This window comes from Podarcis melisellensis (assembly GCF_964234715.1).
Source record: "Podarcis melisellensis genome assembly, chromosome: 8".
Lineage (NCBI taxonomy): Eukaryota > Metazoa > Chordata > Lepidosauria > Squamata > Lacertidae > Podarcis > Podarcis melisellensis.
This window is the reverse complement of record NC_138540.1, coordinates 17,471,734-17,492,509: the sequence shown is the minus strand read 5'-3', so window position 1 is coordinate 17,492,509 and position 20,776 is coordinate 17,471,734. Positions and strand designations below refer to the sequence as shown.

The window sequence follows — 20,776 nt, the reverse complement described above, 5'->3', positions numbered from 1 at the left end:
CAGAATGGGCTGTGTAGTCTCCTGGACAAGAGCAGCACATTGGGGAGAATGTTTATGCCCAACCCAAAGAGTGAAAAGGGGTTTCACAAGGGATAAGTTTAGGAGACCACATCACTGGGGTCAGACAGTACCCAATGTTTAGGAGCTGGCAGCATTCTTAACCAGGGCTGAATAAACATTTCAGATTTCTAGGCTCTGTACCCTACTTGGGCCACCATGACTGTAGCAAGATGGTGATTGGGTGAGCCAGATTTGAGTTCTGAGGTTGCTGCTGTGGTGGGAGTTGATGAGTACATTCAGGTAGCATGCTAAACACCTGTTCATGTGCAAATCATTTCTGAAAATGAGACTAGTTGCCTAGTCCAAGAGTGGCTAAGCTTTTAAGGGCCAAAGGCCACACTGACCCACCATCAAGTCTTTGGGGGATGCATATTAAAGTGGTTATTTAACTGTCATAAAACCCCTTTGCTATTAGCCGCTCACATTGGGCGGCACAGGAAACCATTTGTGATAAGAGGGACAGAGAATCAATCAGTAATTAGAAATACACACACACACATACACTATTAAAAAATATGAACAAATGTTCCTTTTTTAAAGAAACCACTTTTTGTGCTGAGGTGGGTTTCTCTGTGGCCTGTAGGTTAACCTCCCTTTGTCTTACCTACTATTGCAATCAAAAATTGGTCTTCTGTAAATTTATTTATATATATATATATATATATATATGCTTTCGTAGATTTTCACGGGTACAGGAATGCAGGTTTTGGTGTCCTCGGGTGTCTTCCCGTGTAAAAGTTGGGGTGTCTAGGCGACGTTTCGACGAGGTCTCACTCGTCATCTTCAGGCTGGTGCTTTCGGCTTCTTGTTACTGGAACAAGAAGCCGAAAGCACCAGCCTGAAGATGACGAGTGAGACCTCGTCGAAACGTCGCCTAGACACCCCAACTTTTACACGGGAAGACACCCGAGGACACCAAAACCTGCATATATATATTATATATATATATATATATATATATATATATATATATATATATATGGCAATCCAATAACTGTAGGTATCATTTTGAGCATCAGTTTGTCATCCCTAGGACTTTAGTGGAAGGACAGGGAGGTAGAGCCTTTTGGGTAGGATGTGGTGGGTGGGGCTGTAAAAGGATGAGAGAAAGTGTAGAATGGTTTTACCTGCCGCATCCTGCACTAGAGGGACATCGCTTTTGACTGGAGTTGGGGCGGCAATGATGGGTGAAAACCCTGTTGAGCTGGCGGTGGGCAAGACAAGGCCCCTGCTGGATCCCAGAGTGGCACTTAGCAGAGAGTATGAGACACAAGATGGAGAGAAGAGATACGGGAGGGAAGGAAGGGGAGACCTGAGCAGGGCTTGTGAGAAAGATGGAGGCAGAGGTGGTGGTTGTGGTGCATTTTGGGTAACGTCATCACCAGCAGCAGGAGGAGGAGCAGCAGCAGCAGCCAGGCAGCCTGGAGAAATGTGGAAAGAAAGAAAAAAATAGCAGGGGGGAAAAACAGAACAGAAGGAAAAGAAAAGAAAAAAATAGAACCAAAATGAGAACCCAAGAGTGTAAGCAGTACAATGAAAATGGAGAGCACGTTCACACGTACAAGAATGGAACCACTGACAGAGAAGATGGAGAGTGTGATGGACAGCAGTGATGGAGTGAGCATACCCAGAGACCAACAGGGAAGAGCAAGAGGTGGCAGAGCTCCCTGTGAGTATCAAAAGAGGGACTGCAGTTTTACCGCCAGCCCTCCCCATCTGCTTTGTGGCAGGCTGGCTACAGTCAAGCACCGTCATCCTGGAGAGGTGTGATGAGCAGTGGTGCAGTTTAAAGAGGAGTATGGCTGCTTCCTTGGTGCTATGAGTTTCTATGCTCTGCCCTGTTTGTGGAGTGGTTGTGATTAGCATTTACTTGCCGCCCTGATACTGACCGGTGTTTTTTAGTAATGCGCTTCCACCAGCCCCAGCAGGCTGCCCCAAGCAATGGCCATCAACTTGAACTGTGCTGTGGGGAACAGTTACTTTTAAAAATGGCTTTTGTGGGGCTACTTTGAGGCATCTTTTTAGGTTAATGCTCCTTGATGAAATTGTGGGGTGTGCCAGCCAACCTCACTGATGTGTCCCCCTGATAACCCCAACCCCTGACACTCTTGCTTAGATGACAGGTGACAGGTGCTAGAATTCCCCCCCAAAACTTGGATCACAGTATAATAATCTCTATAATAACTGTGTAAAGTTCAATTTGTTTGATCACTGGGGCGGTGGTGGGGAGATTTTAAGTGAGCAAGTACTAATACCTTTATTTCCATCAGGAATTATTTTAGCAACGTATGAGCTGCACAGCCCATTCTGGATCAGAATAAAAATACTTTCACAAACCAGGAATGGTGATGTCAAAGGGGCTCTTTTAGATGACACAGTGATGTCTCTTGCTGTGTCACAGGCGGAGAGGAGATCCCGCATGGTGGAGGAGGATTTGGCGCAGCTTGTGCGAGAGAGCACCCAAGGGATGCAGCTTTTAGGCTGCTCAGAAGCAAAGTGTCACCAATAAACCGTTTCCTCCCAGTGTCACTTACCGGCTGAAGTGCTTTCGTTGCCCACTGGCGTGCTGGAGCAGCTGCGGTCCATATTGGAGGACTCAGAGGAGATGCCACCAGGGCTGCATCCTGTGTAGTCAATGTACTCATCTGTCTCGGTATCCATCATACTTTGGGGTCCCTGGAAGGAAGCAGGAGTCCCTGATGAGGCTGGGCTGGGAGCCATGCTGCTGACTTGGGGGAGGTTTTCGTTCCTTGGAGTGTGTCCAATAACCTGCAGCGAGAAACGTGATATTGGGAGGGGTGTGTTTGACTTCTACACCAATAACAGTAGTTGGGTTCCAAGTGGACATCTGTTTGGTGTTAGGTCATGTTGGCTAGCACAATCAGGCTGGCATCATATACATCACCTGCCTAAAGGGTGTTAATGCTGGCACTGTGAATTCTGTGTATATATGCAGAGGATGCCGCCAGAGCCTGGGCCTGGGAGTGTTAATCTTGGCATCAGCATTGGGCTGTGTTGAACTTGCTGAATTTAGCAGCTGCGACTATGGCAGAGGCAGCATATGCATGAAGATGTGCTGGGGGGAGGGGATCTTTTGATTCTGCATTATATTACTACTACCACTACTACTACATTTGCCACCTGCCCTTCACCAGCAGGTCCTGGGGTGGGTTACAGCACTTTAAATTTCAGAATTAAAAACTGTTAAAACAGAGGAAAGTTACAGGAACAGGGTGGGTCCTGAAAACAGACACCTCGGTTGTCAAAGGCCAGAGCAGTGTTCACAGCATTCACTGAAATCTGTGTAGTGCCAGTGCACTATGCACCTCTGTGGGCAGGAAAGTCTACAACTTAGGGGTGGCAACCCCCTGCCAAGTTTCTGAGGGCAATGGTCTGCTCAACTGTAGGGAAGGAAGTGGTTTCTCAGACATTTGGGACCTGAGTCATTTAAGACTTTTAACACAAGCGAGAAAACTTTCAGCTGGACCAGGAAACAAACTGGTAACCAATGCAGTTGTTTTAAAATAAGAGCAAAGGGGGATAATATATGGGGATGATTCTAATGTCACGTTTTCTAACATAACTGGAATGCTCTTTGAATATTTGCAGAAGTAATACAATGGTAGAACTGAATGTGAATGCAGATTTTAGAGCAAAGGATCAGGAGCTGTGAGGAATTTTGAATATTCTGCTTTCACATCTTGTCCTGGACAATTCACATAGGTCTTGGGGAAGGGCTGTAGCTCAGCGGTAAAGCATCTGCCTGGCATGTAGAAGATCCTAATTCCTGGTAACTTCAGGTGGGCCTGGAAAAAGCTCCTGCCCAAAGAGCTGCTGCCAGTCAGTTCTGAGCTGAATAGTCTGACATGATATAGCAACTTCTTATGTGGGGAAGTGCCATAGCTTAGTGGTTTCTAAGCATATTTATAGCCACCCTGCAGGAGGAGTCACCTGAGTGGGAACACGGTCGAAGTTCTTCCCCAGCATCCTCCTCATGTGCTTCCTGGCATGGGATGTCATCTGATGCTTCAGGAGGAAGGAGAACTGGCAGCCTTCACGGATGCAATGGAAATGGCTGTTCACTTGGTTGTACTTGCAACCTGGGAGAGAGGGAATGCAAAACAGATGCAAACCTCGTAAGTTAACAGTGGCCAGGAGTGGAGCAGCTGTACTCCGGGCAGGGGGCTTGGCAATGGCTGCTGTCCTATTTGATCTCTGAGAGTGTGCAGCAATTGGGACTGACTGCTGGCTCTTCCGCATCCCCAGACTTGTGTGTTAAATACTTCCTAATGTGGGAGAACAAGGCAGAAAGGATTCTCTTGCTGAAAAGGGGTCAGGAAAAAGAACTTGTTTTAAACTAGTAGCATAGGCTTCTGACACAGATGAGAAGGCCGGGGGGGGGGGAGGTTTACTTTATTAATTGTCTTAGAATCCAAGACTTAAATCAGGTATAGGGAACCGGTGACTCTCCAGATGTTGCTGAACTAACTACAACTCCCAACAGTCCCAGCAAGCATGGCTAATGGTCAGGGATGGTGAGAGCTGTAGGCCAGCAACATCTGGCAGCCAGAGTTTCCCCACATCTGATTAAGATGGAAGGATGTCCTTCCCCTACTTTCCTCACCTAGTCCAATCAGTGCACATGGCACAAAGCCTGGCTGGCAAGGGGGTCAGTGTGGAGGAGGTCTCGTGTCACCTAAAAGGTTTTTAGGGCCACTCAACATGAGTGCTGGTTGAATCCTTTCTGCTATGCTAAAGGTGGTGGTGGGAGAAGTCTCAAACGAACAAGGAGAGAGAAGGGCTACATGGCTCTAGAGTAATAATGGGGAACCTTTGTCCTCATAGGTGGTGGTGGGACTCCAACTCCCATCAGCCCCAGCAAGCAGCACAGCCAATGGCCAGAGGATGGGAGATGTATTCCAGCAACATCTTTGGGAAAGATGAGTGAGATAATGTATGTGAAGCCCTTTTGGTGTCCTAATTTTTCTATGTAATTAACTAAGTAAGGCTGCAACATTTAATTTATTAATTGGCTAGATCAATCCATTAAAAACCATGTTGATAGACTAAAAATGTGTCCAAATTAATTGGACAACATTTTTTGAAGCCCAGTTTTTAAATGCAAGTAGTTATGAAAATTGCAGCTGGCAGAGGGGGATATGCATCTCCTAAGTTAATGCCTTGTACATTAACAAAAGCAAAAGAAACACATTTTGTTTCGTTTGTTTCAGAACGGATTTGTTTAAGTTTAATCAATTAATTGAGTAATTTGGTAAGATTCCTTTAACGGGATGGCAGCCCTGATTTCTCCTTTTTTCTTTGGGGGGTTTAGATGAGGGTGGCCCTCTGGCTGTAATGTTGGACTCCAACTCCCATCAGCCCCAGAGCTAGCATGGCCAGTAGGCAAGTGATAGTGATGATTCAGAGGATGGTGCCAGAGCTCAGTCTGTTCAACACCTGTTTAGAAAAAAAAACATTGTTCTGCTTGCCCAGAAGCTCCTGACTATCGAACTGAAGCAGGCTCTTGGCCTTATTTGAGGAATATTTGGGTGCATCACTTTGCATGCTTGAAAAGCATCACAAACAGTCCATGTTCACCAACAATATTGTGCACACAAATCCAAACACATCATGAAGAACCTCTTTTCTTCCTCAGCGCATCCATAAATGTCCCCCACCACAATGCCTGCTCCTTGCCAAATTCAGCCAGTGAATCGAGCAAACTGTATGTTCTTAAGAAAGTGGCACTGTTTTATGTCTCTGCCAAGTTTGGTATTTGTTTAAATATTATTCTCTCACCCCGTAGAACTCCCCCCCCCCCATCACCCAGCACCCCCCTGTTCTGTCTCTATCAACCTGCCACCCTGTTCTCCTTTCAGGAAGAAGAACAAACAGTGCTGGCAGGACTGAAACTGTATCGGCCGCAGGCAGGTGAAGGCTTGCCCGTTGCTGGGGCAGCCGAGTGTCATGTATCATCGGGCGGCTTTGTCTGGCCCCAGCCATCCCCTGGAACAGCACCGGTTGAGCAAACAGCGGCAACCGCCAAGCCGCTTGACATTCGTAAGCCAAGACCCAGGTAAGGGGCAGACTGACGGTGTTGTTTGCCGTTGCCCAGGTTACCACAGGCCTCGCTGCCTCTCCAACATGAATTCTTTATGAAGTAAAAAACCCACAAAAACCCACAACCGAATAGGAAGAGATCTCTCTCCTGCTCTCGCTTTGAACGTTGGCTGTTTTGTTTTGTCGTGTGTGTGTGCGCGTATTGGCTATTTTTATCCCCATCAATAGAACCAGTTGTGTTCAGGGGGGTAGCGGGGAGGCAGCCAGGGACACAAAGAAGGCCAGGGCTTGTTTGTTCTCCAGGACTCCAGTGAATACGTGGTGCCCCAGACAACATGGGGCTAAACACTTCTCTGGGGTGAGAGGTGCAGGTACAGCTGGTGGAGAAAAAAGGGGGTTGCCAGTTTCAAAAGCCAAAGGAGACTCTCCCCCTGCCTACAAATAATGGCTTAGAGGCCAAATTTATCTCCCCACCTCTTTGGACCATCTGCATAGAGGAAAGGTGGCTGCCTGAAGAAGCCCCTGCTGCTTACAAAAAACTATCTGTCAAACAAGAAGCCTCCAGAATCGGTTTCTGAGACTAGAGCCGCCATATGCATGTGTTCAGTCTAGGCTAGTCCTGCATGGAATCTTTGACTGCACAGCCAGCACGTTGGCTGGTTTGAGGTGGGTGGGTGTTATTGGCTGTTCAGATAGGGAACCTGTGTCCACACACAACACATACAGCCATCTCTGACCATTGGCCATGCTGGCTGGGGCTGATGGGAGCTGGAGTCCAGCAACAAACACCCCCATTGTAGGCCTTCTGGAAATGGTCTCCACCACTTCCACACACACCTATGACCCTTCTAGAGCTCAGCACCAGTTAAACTAAGAGGTGCAAACACCCAGGTCCCAGCTATCACTGGTGCCCTAAAAACTGGCCCTGTCATTTGGATTACTGAGGGCAGAAAGCTGGTTTCTATATGGGATGGCTCTTAAATTTTGCAGATAAATAAGGAACTTAGAACTGGTTGCACCCTTATTAAATAACCAAGTAGCGATGTGGTCCAGGGATTGGCACAACCCCTTCTGGTTGCAGTTCAGCAGCTGAGCCAGTGGGGCTGAGTGCTGGGTGCCTCTGCTCATAGTCTGCAAAAGGGGCCAACCATGTGTGGGTTTAGCCCAGGAGGGTTCACTTGTTTGCCGTAGCAGCTGGAGGAAAGGAGGGGGAGGTGTTTACAATTTCGTAATTGTTTTTGGCATGGCCCTAATAAGTCTGGCAAGCAGATCTGCCAACCACACACCCTGCCGCCTATCAGGCGCTTTGATGTGCCTGGATGGTTGGCATCGAAAGAGGCAATGTGCTTGCCTCCAGCGCCGAAGCGACTGTAGATGCCAGAAGAGAGAATGGGAGGATTCTCTCCCTTACCCTGCCACTACCACCATTGGGAAATATTTACCCTTTGGCTTTTGCTAGGCAGATCTGGCAAGGAGTATAAAAAAATGTACTCCTCAAGCCAAGGGGTATCACGCAAAAAGGACCACTGGGAGATTTCAGGGTTCTTCCATCACACTCAAAGGTGATCAGAGCAAGTGTTTGCTCCCCGTGACTCTCCTCCTGCAACCAGGGTGAGCAGAGACATCTCGCCTTGCTGGGGAGTTGCCACTGGGGTTGTATCTGTTAGAAACAGCTGTGGGTTGCCTTCCCCACTCGCATTCTTAACTACTCAGGGCAGGACCCACTGATCAAAGGAACTTTTCCAAACCTGTTTGTCTGCCTACCCACACACACAGAAAGTAGGTGATTTGGCTTGGAATAGAAGTGCACTCAGTTCTGGTTGTGTGAAAGGCTAGGGAGATGGTGCAGTTGTAGCAATTGGAGAGCTGGACAGGGAAGTGGGGAAACCTAGCTTTAAACCCTCACTCAGCAGTCGGTCTACCCTACCTCACAAGGATGTTGGGACAATCATACCATTTTGAGGTGTGATATAAAATAAAAAGGCTAGTAAGAAGGGGCTCTTCCCAGGCAGTAACGACCTGTATGCTTGCCACTGCACCCTTACAAAAATCAACCTGATATGTAAGTAAACATACCGTACTTATTTTTTTTAGAGAGAGAGGTCACTAGTTTCCCACTTTCTTTCCTCTACAGGAAACAGATCCTGCAAAGGTGGCTGGGAACTTCTCACTGCTTGGGGAAAGGGAACAGAATCCGTTATCAAAGGAGGAGGAAGATAACCTGGTGGAAAATAACACTTTCTGGAGGAAATGGCCAAGAGTGACTGAGTGCAATTGTATGCACAATTCCTTGTGAGTTTTAGATCCAGTGTCAGACTTTTTGCTGTTGCCAACTGGTGAAAGATCCTGCCCCAACACCATGTTACACCAGAGGAGATAGACTTACCTAGCCTGCCGCACTCTTCCCTCTTGGTGAAGTACTTGAAGCCGTTGGCTGCTCTGCGCTCTGCCTTCTCGTGCTTCTTCACGTGCCAGGGGAGTTTGGTGGTGATGTTGGTCACAAAAAAGCAGCCAGGGCGAAGACAGTGGTAATGCCCTCGCATTCGGAACTCACAGTGCTGGAAGGAGAAGATAAGGGCAAGCGAGGTCAGCATACAACACAAACAGCAACCCTGACTCAGAACAAAACCCAACCAAGTTAGCGTGAGGTCTGGTGGTAGGAATGTCCCAGTAGTATTTTTTTTCTCTGACCCTTATGAAATGCATATATTTATCCACGTAGATTGTGTTTTCTGTGGATTGCTGTTTGTTCTAATTCAGCTGTAAACAATGGGTTTTTCTGGGGAAAAGCAGCGGGGCAATCGCAAAATTGCTTGGACCATGCCTAGAAAGCATGGGACAAGCAGAAGTGTGGACGAGCCCTTAGCTGGAGGATGTGTCATGAAGGCTAAACTAGGCTAAGCCTGCAGTGCAGTTGTGATTTGATGAGTGGCACACACAACGGGGCATCGACCCCATTCTGCTTCTCTGGGATGCAACCAACAAAATTTTACTCAGAGTAGAACTTCTGAAGTTAATGGACCTAAGTCAGACATGTTTATTCATTTCAATGGGTGTAGTCAGAGCATGACACCAGTGGGCTCCAAGCTCCTGCCTTGGCTCCCCCACCCACTGTTGCCCCTTCACCCCCCCAGCCTTTCACCCGTACCTGGTTAGGACAGAGACATTGCAGGGAGTAATAAGCAAACTGGTCTCGCACATTCACGAGGTTGTTGTTGGGGTTGATGTGGTCGAGGCAGTGGGACTCGGCCTTTCCGGAGGTTTTGCACACGTACTTGCAGTTCCCAAACAGACAGTGGAAGTGGAATTTGTTGGCATACTTGCAATCTGTTGCCAGGCATGGATCACTGGGGAATTTTTATTAGAAAGAGAGGAAGAATAAGTTTCTGGACAGCCTTCCCTGAACTCCCTTCTAATTGCATCATCGCTATTAGAAATCAGGGTCCCCCCACCCCCGCGACTAAGATGACTAAGATGCTCCATCCTGGCCTTTCAAATCTCTTCCCTTCAAGGGGATGGTCACCTAGCTCGGTGGTCGTACACCTGCTTTGTATGCAGAAGGTCCCAGGTTCAATCCCTGGGAACTCAAGCAAAAAGGTTCAGGTGAGCAAGTGGCGGGAAAGATCCCACTTGGCCTGAGACCTTGGAGAGCTACTGCCAGTCCAAGTAGATTATTCTAAGCTAGATGGATCCATTGGGACAAAACAGCTTCCTATGCTCCAATCGCTATTTTGTCCTAAAAGCCATTTAAAGCCAGGCAAGAGAAGGCAGAGAAGAACACAGAGCTTAAGAAGAGCTTGGCAGCTGGATCAGGCCAGTGGCCCATCTAGTCTAGCATCTTCTTACAGCAGGCAGCCAAATGCCCCAATGGGAAGCCCATAAACAAGACCAGAGTGCCAGAGCACTCCCCACTCCTGCAGTTTTCAGAAGCATACTGCTCCAGCACTGGAGGTATAACAAAACCATCAGGGCTATTAGCCACTGACAGCCTTTTTCTCCTCCATGAATTTGTCTTTTAAAGCTATCTAGGTTTCTGGCCATCACTGCTGCTTGTGGGAGCAAGAGTGGTACCTCTGGTTATGAACTTAATTCGTTCCAGAGGTCGGTTTTTAACCAGAAACTGTTCTTAACCTGCGCCACCACCGTGCAATTTCTGTTCTCATCCTGAGGCAAAGTTCTTAACCCGAGGTACTATTTCTGGGTTAGCGGAGTCTATAACCCAAAATGTTTGTAACTTGAGGTGTTTGTAACCCAAGGTACCACTGTAGTGTCATTGCTACCTGCAGAGACCCAGAAGTATCCTGGCTTTAAACGAGAGGGAGAAGAGCTGGGATTGCACTATGGTTGTGGAAGGGGAGCAGCAAGGATATGATCTTTGGGAGAAAATTGCTCTTGGGGAAAATGGTCTGCCTCCCCCAGTCCTCCATTCTCCCCTTTAAGTGAAGTCACTCACTTCTCCTGGAACTGGAGGAAGCCAGGTTTGACCTGAGGCTTGGCGTTCTCGAGGGAAGTCGTCGTCAAGGGGGACGTGGCCAGGTTAGGCACTGATGTGGGGATCTGAGAGATGGTGGAAGCCAGTTGTTTCCAGGCCAGGAGGGTGGGAGTGGAGGGCACAGTCACCGAGCTTGGGGCGGGCACATCCGGGGCAGAGGTGTTGGCCAGGGCAGCGGAAGAAGAAGCTGAGGGTGACGAAGGGGCTAAGGAAGTCTTGGTCTCAGCAACGGTTGGGAAAGAGAATTCAGAGCTTCCTTTCACAGCTCCGCCATCTGTTCGGAAGTGGAAACTATGGCAAGAGGGGAGACAGCAGTTAACATTAGGCTCATACACTTTATACATGAAAATTGCTTTGCAGCCCACACCTCACCTCCCATTCTGATTAGTGCACCACACCCATGTTTCCAAAGAGTGGAAGTCATTACCACTGAGTAGATAAAAAGGGTTGTATGCAAGCCCAGTCCTACTCAGAGTAGACCCAGTGATGTTAAGGAACGTAACTTCATTTCATTAATTTCAATGGGTCTCCTCTGAGTGCAACTTAGTTCAACACAGCCCAAAGTTCTTTGTTTCCATTTGGACAAAGGTAAGTAACCTTTTCACTCTTCCATCCTTCCTCCTTTATTATCAGCCCCCTTTTTAAAAAAACCAAAAACACCCAAGTTATGCCTGCTTTTTAAATTATTTTTAGTAATAGATAACTCTTTTATTTCTTTCTGGAGGTGGTGCTGGTGATTCCTGGCCTCCAAGGTATCTTAAATCACCCTTTTTATTTATGTCCCAAAATCCTGAGCCATGTGAAACCCAAAGACAAAACACGGCAGCTGTCTTCAGAAGCCGTTCTAAAGCATAGTTTAGAATAGGCATGGGAGAATCTTCAGTTCTCCAGATGTTGCTGGATTCCAGCAACCATCATCCATGATCATTGGATGGGCTGATGGGCGTTGGGAGTGCAGCAGCATCTAGAAAGTCAAAGGTTCCCCTAGATGAACCTTGAGTTCACTCACTTAGCCCCCTCATCTCCTCAAGCACAGTTGGCAAGGAGGAATTCAGGCGTTTCCACCTTCTGGTTTAGATTAACTGCAATTTGTTGTTTGTTCCAAACTGACACTGTCGCCTGCTTCAAACTAACTGAGCTTAACCACAGTTATGATTACTGTGTCAGAGGCGAGATTCAAACTGATGAACAGCTCAGGACTCTTAGCCACTGTGCTGCACTCACCAGGCAAAGGGAGGAAGTGTGCCATGTTCCCAACCAAAACAAAGTTCCAGATAGCAAAAGGAAGGCCAACACAATTACTTCCACCCATGAAATCTCAAATCAGGGCAGGTGGGATTGCAGGGTGAACAACTGCGTTCACTCAGGACCATCTGTCCGAATCCTGCCAAGGCCACACACAGCTCCTGTAACCCCAGGGGTTGCCCCTCCAACCTTTTAATCGAGAGCAATTGTAAGTATTGTGTGTGTTTGCATTGGAATTCATTGTGTCTTGGCTCATCCCCTTACTTGGCGTGCTTGATGGCTCCATCCAAGGTGCTGAAGAGGGCTCCACATTCTTCCACCACACAGTGGAAATGCACTTTATGAAGAAAGTCACACTGAGCATCGCAGAAGTCCTTGGTACCAAATCTGCCAAAATGAGACATATATATATACCTTAACAGAGAGAAATGGGGAAGCTGCCTTATTCTGAGACAGACCGCTGGTCCATCTACCTCAGTGCTGTCTGTAATGCCAAGGTTGCAGGTTCGATCCCCGTAAGGGACAGCTGCATATTACTGCATTGCAGAAGGTTGGACTAGATGATCCTCAGGGTCCCTTCCAACTCTCTTGATTCTATGACCCTCCAGAGCTTCAAGCAGGTGCCTTGGAGATGGTGGGGACTGAACCAGCAAAAGCTGGTGGCCTCTTTGATGCTTTCTCACATATTGGAAGCAAGGCATACCTGCCAAAAAGGGCTCTTCCACAGCTGCCAGTTACGTTTGCTTAGCTAGACTTCTCAGTCGGCTTTGAACCAGGGAGACAAGGACACGAGCTTACAAGCGCCTAAACATAATGGCTTGGCTGATCAAACAGATACAGCGCGACAAAAGGGGGGAAATTCGCTAGAGCAGGAGGAAATCAGGATATCATTCCATAGGAATGTCAATGTTTTAATTAACTGTTTGGCTTTGAATCGGTTGAATTTAAATACATTTACATATTGAAAATAACACTGATGAAGGTGTCCTTTTTTAGGGCAGGGGGAGATCCTGAAAGAAGGAAACTGTTTCTTTTACTCATGAGATAACTGAAATGTAGTCAGTGGACACTGGCACTTTGAAAAGAAAGGCCACTTCTAATACACTCTTCTCTATCACATTTGGAAAGGTGGAGTCTTTGACTGCTTTGAACCAATTTCAAGAAAAGAAGGGTTGAAGTGTTCCAAATATTGTTGGTAACACACCACACCAAAATGGCTTAAAATAGTTCAAGGACCGTTACTGTTGTACAAGGCAAAGATTTTCTTTTCTTTAAATTGACATTTTCAGTGGAGCAACATTAGTGTTTGATGCTATGGTCCTTTTTTTATCTGAATGAAAGCTCTTGCTAGTTTATCCAGTACTAACAGATAGCTAGATAGTTTGCCTTTCAGGATGAAAGACATCTGTAAATGTCTTTCTCTATCAAATCTGGCACTGTCTGAAGAGAGCAGACGTGTTGATGGTTTGAAAATCTGGGGAGGGGGAGCTTCAAGGCCCCCTCTACCGGCCCCCACAATTTTTCTAAGAATTGTTTTGGGGGGTGGCAAGGTGTTCATTAATTCGGCATATCTCTACGGAAAAGATATTCAACACCTAGAAGATCAAAGGAATGCTGAGAACAGCTTTGGGATTCTAGAAGAGTGCAACCTCTCTCTGGACAAGCTGGATTACTTTTTAGAAAAACATAGTTATAAACTGAGTGGAAGGAGGGAGGCAATGAATCCGTCTCCTAAGTAAAGGCATTTTGATAGCGTCTCTCATATGTTCTCAAACTGGCTGGGGTGCAAGTAACAGCTTCTGGGGCACAAACAGGCTGAAGGATCATAAACAAAGGAGAATGACAAATGACTGCCGCTAAGGTTTTTTTTGGGTGTGTGTGTGCGTGCAATGAGTCCTGCCGGGAAAGAGACCGGCTTGGTCTGAATTTATTTAATGTCTTGATTAGTAATCTGGGAAAAGGGAGTAAACAGCCAACTTAATGAAATTTACAAATTATGCTAGTCTGGGAGGAGCTGGGAGCCCCAGAACGAGGGCAGAGAAATCATCAGGGGAATGGAGCCTGCAGAAAGAATCGGGGCAACAACACTGATTCAGGGGAGAGAGACCTGCTAAGGAGTGACGTGCACAGAACACACAGTAGGACCCAGGCTCAATTCATAGCGCTGGTTTTGATTGCTAAGTCCATAAACTAGGGATGAAGAATATGCATCGCTCCAGATGTAGTTGGACTCCAACTCCCACATCCCTGACCATTGGCCATGCTGGCTGGTGGGAGCTGCAGCCCTAACAAAAGTTGGAAGGGCTACAGGTGCCCCATCATCCCTGTTTTCATCAGTCTTAATAAAAGCCAGAGCAGCTACTCATGCAGAGACACTGCAGGGAGCTTCCTTTCTGGATGGGGCTCCCAGCAACCATGAGCCTTGCATCCAGGGATACGAAATCTGGGGCCCTCCCAATGTTGTCAGACTCTAATTCCCATCATCCTTGACCACCAGCTATGCTGACTGTGGCTGATGGGAGTTGGAGTCTAACAACATTGGGAGGGTTGCAGGCTCGCCATAAATTGCCCCCCTCCCCCATTTCTGGGCATCAGGAGGGCTGCCTGCTCCCATCTGAACCTAGCTCTCAACTGAGATTGTATGCTGACATCCCTCACTGGGCGCCACAACCTTAATAAATCAGGCCACAGCCAGAAAGGCCTCTTGAGTGATGGCTCCTTCATTGCACAGCTCTCTCCACAGATATACTGACTTGGCGCCTTCCTTACTCTCTTGAAGACACCAGGAAAAGTATGTACTATTTTAGGCTTTAATAGCAATTCATTTTATCTGTTTCAACTCCTCTTTTAGATATATTGGTTTTTCCCTCCTTGTTTTTATGTAGTGCCTTACATTTTTAAAGCAAGATCCCGCAGAAATTGCCTGAACCATTATATTCCAGCTCGATCATTGGTGAGGCTCCTTTTTAATTTCTTTTCACTTGTTCTAAACTTTTCATGATTTCTTTGTTTGGTTTTTTGTTTTCATATTCGTTGTAAACAGCTGTGATACATTTTTATGGCACAGCGGCATATAAACATTTTTTTAAACGAATGAATGAATGATACAGCTTCTGGCTGTATTTGTGAGCCGCTTGATAGTTAAATATGGTAAAATAAAATGTAAATGATTACAGCCTTGGAACTCATGATAATTTAGATTTATGGTGGCTGTGACATTGTGCAACCTGTGCTGCTCAAGCATCTAAATGCAGCAGAGACAGGGCTGAGATGGTGACAGCCATCTTGAACTGCTGCAGGAACACAGGCAGCCTTATGTCATTATTTTGACAATTTATATACCGCTTCATTACAACCATCTCCAAATGTCTGCTGAAATAAGAAGGTCTTTACTCGGCTCTATACAGGGAGCAGAAATGCCCAGCCACAGCAGGGAGTGCCACAAAATCCCCGAACAGTTTTTAAGTGGGTAATGTTGGTATCATACCAATCCCCTTTACACCACCTAACCTGGGTCAGAACCTGCACCCACCTGCGCAAGTACATCTTCCAGGGCTCAGAGAGTTTCTCCTGGACAAGAGCCTTCACTGTCTTGCCCAGGTATTGCGTGGCATCACCTGAAGCTCCCAGAGGGCTGCCGTCAGCCTCCACCTTCAAGCCAAGAAGGTTGCCGAGGTTGGGGTTGGTCTGAGACATCTGTGGGGAGAAAGTAGATGCGGTATGTTAGGAGATAAATCCTGAGTTCGTCTGAGATTATCCCACAAGTAAGTTGTGGTTTGTCCTAAAAAGTAACAGAAAAGAACAGGCTTGGGGAGTGGAGTCAAGTGGAGCAAAGGAAGCCCAGGTCCAAATCCTATGACAACTGTGTATTTGCTAGGGAAACCTTCCACAATGAGACATTTTGGAGTACAACTTCCATCAGCCTCAGCTAGCACAAACACACGGGCCACTAGGTTGGGGAAGGAGACCCCTGGCAGTTGTTAAGTAGGTCCCTGCCCCTCTATACTGACTCCCAGAGCAGTGATGCTCCTTGTTTTAAGGTCTAATAATGAGTGGTTCCCTCACTTGGTTGTCAGTTATTTGGGAAGCAGTATTAAGCTGCTGGGAGAAATCTGAAGAGGGCTCAAGATCAGATTCTGGAGCCCACTTCTGCAGAATGAGTTCCTGGTGCTCTCTGGGGCTACAGTCAGGTTTTATCTACAGTCAGTAAACAAAACAAAACAAAACAAAACCGCTTTGAGTGCTTTTTGGTGTGTGTGTGTGTGTGTGTGTGTGTGTGTGTGTGTGTAACAGTATATACAGTTTATGAAAGAAAGAAAAAACTGGCCAAATTCTGCGAGTTTCCTTCTTTGGAGAACAACCCCCCCCCCAAACCACCCTCTAACAATCCAAATCAGCAGGTGCTTTGACATATTTAAAGAAGAGCTGAAAATACACAGTGGCACAGTCCAGCTCGATAATGTGCTAAAAGAACAACTGAAATCCTGATGAGAGAAGGAAATAAAAAGCTTTCTGGGATGGATGGACAGGGGAAGGCAGAGAGAGAGAGAGAGAGAGAGAGAGAGAGAGAGAGAGAGAGAGAACGAACGAACATCAGACAAAGTCACATTGTCCTTTCTGGGGGGTTCTGTGCCCTGGCTGGATCTCACGCTCAGAGCTCAGGGGAAGAAAACAGGGATGCCTCGAAAACTCATCACGCAACAGGACACCGAAGGCTGGCTTTGAGGATACCCAGACTGCAGATGCAGCTGGCTACGGGGGGCACAATTAATCTAGCCAAAGTAGCATTTATCATGTAAAAGGGTGAAAAAATATATCTGTTGGGTGCATAATTATTCTCCCCTGCCCCAACTTAACAAAAGAATTATGCACTTATAAAAAATAAATATTCCCGAGCAGTGGCATTCAAGGGTGCTGGAAGCATGGAATCAAAGATCCTGGCTCAAAACTTCAGGTATATCCTGCCCTCTCCCACGCTTGCCCTGCTTTCTCCACTCAGAAAAATAACCACCTGCCACCACCCTCAGAAAACTTTTACGGTAAATAAATAGAATTAATAACAGGAAACAAAAGAGGAATTGTCTGGTTTGGAAATTAAAAAACAAACCCCTTTCGGAGGCCTCCCGTTTCCAAAGGGATAGGAGGGTGGGGGGAGAGAGAAGATGTCAGAGGCTGCGATATATTTCTTCAGCCAGTTCATTAAATTAATTCGTAAGCAGTGGCTCTGAAATTATACCCGATGAAAAATGGTCTCAAAATTTAAATGGTACAAACTCATCTTATTAGAGGCAAAACATTAAAAAACAAACGCGTCTCCCCCTCCCTCCCCACCTCGCCACCGTGGCTTTAATTTCTCTTGGTGGGGGGAATGAAAGGCCCTTGATGGATGGCTCTTACCTTATTCATAAGCGAGGATAAAAGAGATGAATTTGCCGAGACTGTGTGGCCATTTGATTCATTACTGGAACACACAAACCAACAGGGTTTAGTTAAGATGTGCATTGGTGAGGGCGGGGGGAATGACGACAACTGCAATTAATTCTCCTTTCAAACTGGGGTCCCCATCCTCACATTCCACCTGCTGGAGAAGGACGGACGAGGTGGGAGCCACTCTCTCCAGCCAGCCAGGGTAAAGCTCACTGGCCTAACCAGTCCAGCACCTGAAGGCTTGGCTGAGATGTAAGCGGGAGAGTGACAGTTCTTACGTCCAACAGCCAAGTTGTTGTCCTCTTCACTGCTCAACCCCGTCCTGGTTCTGAGTTATAACAGCACTCCAAGGAAATGAATGAAGGGTGTCTGGATGCCAGCTAGGCCAACGTGCCACCTTCCAAGTGTTTTGGACAACAACTCCCATCAGCGCCCCCCCAGTTGGCATACAGTGCCTTAAAGAAAGCCCATGGGAGCAGAGGGAGCTGGTTGCCCCGCACAATGCAACCCAGGCAAAACTCTGATGGATTCACTACACAGCTAAAAAGGGTGAGGTGGAGTTTAAGGGTACGTGAGCCAGGCTGGGGGCCACTGAAAAGCTGAACAAACAGGACTGGTGCACAAACTGCCATCTCCAATGACCTTCTTCCCAGCAGCAGGCCTGGCCACGTTTATCTTAACCGCTTTAGTCAGATTAGAGGCTTCTGATGATGCCCTCTTCCCCACCCACGCTCAATGCAGCAAGCTTTTAGGACATTGCCATGTTCCTCTTCCCCATCACCCAAATCTGTCGCTGCAGAGCCTCCCTCTCTTACCTATGATCCTTTACACTCAGGTCCAAGCTGTGCTCCTGCAAGGAATCCTGGGTCACGGTGGACACAGAGCCTGGATTCTCTGTAGCCTCTTGCTTAATCTGAGCTGGATTAAACCGTCCAGGAGTGGTTGGTTGTCCATTCCCTGTGTTTTAGAGAGGGAAGGAGAGGAGGGAGGGAAGCAGGGAGGGAGGGAGTGGGGAGGAAAACCCATAAAGTTTTAAATAAGTAAATAAAGGAAGCCAACTGACAATAAGGATCAAACAATATCAAATAATGCACAAGAAAGTAAAAAAAAACCCCAACAACGGCAACAGTAAGGTTTGAGAAAAAGAATGGCCTGAGTCTGCTGGTCAGCATTTATTGCCGGGTTGACGTGATCGGTTCTGACGTCCACCCCGGCGCGGAAATTCTTCCAAGTGATAATTATTGCAAAATTATGTCAAAGTTGTCCAGGCTATGGGCCCTTTAAAGGAGGAGGGCGGCAGGAGCGAGGGGGAGATCTGATGCTCTGCGCAAACTGTCATAACTAATTTGCGGGGCTGCCTCTTAAGCGTTTATTAAAGACTCTGTTAATGCTGAGGCAATGTGGCAGCTTGAGACTGCTAGTCAAGCCCCCTTCCCATTCCCCAATCTCAACGTTGCCTTGGCGACCGCGCTCCGGCCTCCTCACTGAGCATGCCCAAAAGGAATGTCTGCGGTGTCAGGTCTATCGAAACTGACAGCCAATCAGATTGGTTCAAACTGCGCGACCTCTTCCGCCATCTTGCCTTGTCCCAGCCAGAGAGGGCCACCGCCTGGCCTTTGGGTCTCTACTCCTTGTCCCAAACTACGTTGGAAAAATCTAATTTTTTAAAAATATATATAATGAAATTGCTTCAAAAGAAGAAGAAAAAAGTAGGGGCAAACATCCCATAAAGTTACAAAAACACATTAAATAAATAAAAAAAGAATGAGGCAGACGCAGAGAAAAAGATTAAAAGATGGCAGAGGGGGAAATTGCTGACAGGAAGATGTCCGCCGGGCTTTCATCCACAATCCCCAAGTGACTAAAATATTAATCTACCCGGAGGCACTACAGCTGACGGTGAACTGCTTCACAGACAGCAAGTGGCATTTTATTTTTTAAAAAGAGGAAAAATAGTTCCCGCGATGACCTCTCTCTTTCAGGAAAAATAAATGATTAAAAAAAAAAAAGGTTTTGACAACTTTCTGCACAGCACTGGCCTTTTGGTGCCTGAGAAGGACAAATCGGCATCTCCTGCCTCCCCAGCTGACAAGTCGAATCTGACTTCAACAATGGTGACAGAGCAGTGTTTTTCACCACACCTGAGAGTGGCAGGCCGGCTTAAGGGGGCAAAACAGGCCATGTGGCACATATAGCTCTGTCTTTCATCACCTTGCTATGTGCTCTCCCTCCCCACTCCTGGCTCCCAGGCATGTGCTGCCTGAGGCCGCCTCCTCCTCCTGCCCAACAGGAGGACTGGTCCTCCTTTTGCAGGCCTCCACCTAACCTTTCTATCTGGCCCAACATTTTGTCCTCACAGTCGCCCACCAGGTGTCCCAATGGGAAACCTGAAAGCAAAGCCAGAGTGCATATTGCAAATACAGATGAAGTGTGAATAGAATCTCGTCTATTAGTCTACTGCTGGAAAAGCCTTCCCCATTTCTGCCTGTCTCTGTCTCTCTCCACTCTCTGGAAAGAAGTCATCTTGATGAAGAATGCAACAGCAATCTAACTTTTAGTATGACCAGGAAAGTCTGATTCCCTCCATTTGGGCTCGTGCACATTTGCAGCAGGCTTAAAAACAGGCCCGTGATACCCAAGCTTCCCCGGCTACAGCTGCAACAGGCCAGCTGTGCATCTTTGGCTAGCACTGCGAAAGGCTCCATTAGTCACAGTAAAAGCCCCTAATCTGGCTGTGAAGTGATCGGGCTGCTGCTGCTTCTCAAGGAGTCCCGAGATGGCTGAAGGAGAGCTGCTTGTTCCTTCAGATCCAGGAAGTCAAAGCATCCGAGGCAGCTGCCGTTCCAAAGAGGGATCAATGGGAAACTAATCTGGGTAAACATCTCCTCTCCTCCCCACTACCCCAGAGAAGGATGGCAGCAGAGGACAGAGGAAACTGTTGGCTGAAATAGATGCTTACAAGGAGCTGGCAATGATCCAGGGTTGATGCTGATGTGCGGGAATAGAAGGGGGCTGAGCCAAAGAGTCAGCTGGGGCAGTTTTACTCACCAGAGGAAATGGGCAAGTCATTGTCTTGTCCAGAAAAGACATAACCCTCCCGGTTTGCCTCCAAAACCTCCCTGACAAGTCACAATGTGCTTCTCCCAAAGACCTAGAACAGGTCAGCCATGATGGTGCAGTCAGCTCAGATTGGCATTCCACCATCAAAGAATGACTGGGTCGCCACCCATTTATTTTGCAAATAGGCTTTGTGTTACTGCTGTATCTCTCCCATTCACGGGTCCTTAATGAACCACTAAAAAGGTGGGACTCTGCAGCTGGGCTTTGAGGCTGGGACAGCAGCAGATTGGGAAAGTCACTGTGTGTGTTTCAAAACCAAACCTGCTTTCTATCTGGGCAGCTGATCTGGTAAACAGGTAACAGAACTAAAAGTTATCTTCCTCCATCCCTGTTCCCTTGAACCAAGGTTCAGAACAGGTTCTGGGCCCCCTT

General features: G+C 47.2%; 1 protein-coding gene and 1 long non-coding RNA gene across 10 annotated transcripts in view; one reads left to right on the top strand and one right to left on the bottom strand.

Annotated features, from left to right (window-relative positions):
- The window catches only part of CASZ1 (castor zinc finger 1), a 300,204-nt gene that overhangs the window by 4,015 nt on the left and 275,413 nt on the right, over nucleotides 1-20,776 (bottom strand). For 4 of the 7 annotated variants that reach the window (XM_081923378.1, XM_081923380.1, XM_081923377.1 and 1 more), the window contains 10 exons: nucleotides 18,100-18,241; nucleotides 17,255-17,318; nucleotides 15,390-15,553; nucleotides 12,122-12,244; nucleotides 10,574-10,903; nucleotides 9,269-9,467; nucleotides 8,507-8,678; nucleotides 4,012-4,160; nucleotides 2,595-2,829; nucleotides 1,188-1,481 (listed from right to left, as the gene is read on the bottom strand). In XM_081923378.1, coding sequence (XP_081779504.1) covers nucleotides 1,188-1,481; nucleotides 2,595-2,829; nucleotides 4,012-4,160; nucleotides 8,507-8,678; nucleotides 9,269-9,467; nucleotides 10,574-10,903; nucleotides 12,122-12,244; nucleotides 15,390-15,553; nucleotides 17,255-17,318; nucleotides 18,100-18,241 — 1,872 coding nt within the window. The remainder of the gene's footprint in view (nucleotides 1-1,187; nucleotides 1,482-2,594; nucleotides 2,830-4,011; nucleotides 4,161-8,506; nucleotides 8,679-9,268; nucleotides 9,468-10,573; nucleotides 10,904-12,121; nucleotides 12,245-15,389; nucleotides 15,554-17,254; nucleotides 17,319-18,099; nucleotides 18,242-20,776) is intronic. The other 3 variants (XM_081923381.1, XM_081923383.1, XM_081923382.1) reach the window with 3 other exon arrangements.
- Nucleotides 1,496-8,391, top strand: LOC309376999. 3 transcript variants are annotated; one of them, XR_014171346.1, is made up of 4 exons: nucleotides 1,496-1,729; nucleotides 4,906-5,014; nucleotides 5,940-6,136; nucleotides 8,255-8,391. It is a non-coding gene; the product is annotated as an uncharacterized lncRNA (long non-coding RNA). The 3 variants fall into 3 exon arrangements; XR_014171347.1 differs by lacking the exon at nucleotides 1,496-1,729 and adding an exon at nucleotides 4,067-4,196; XR_014171348.1 differs by lacking the exon at nucleotides 1,496-1,729 and having other exon boundaries at nucleotides 4,203-5,014.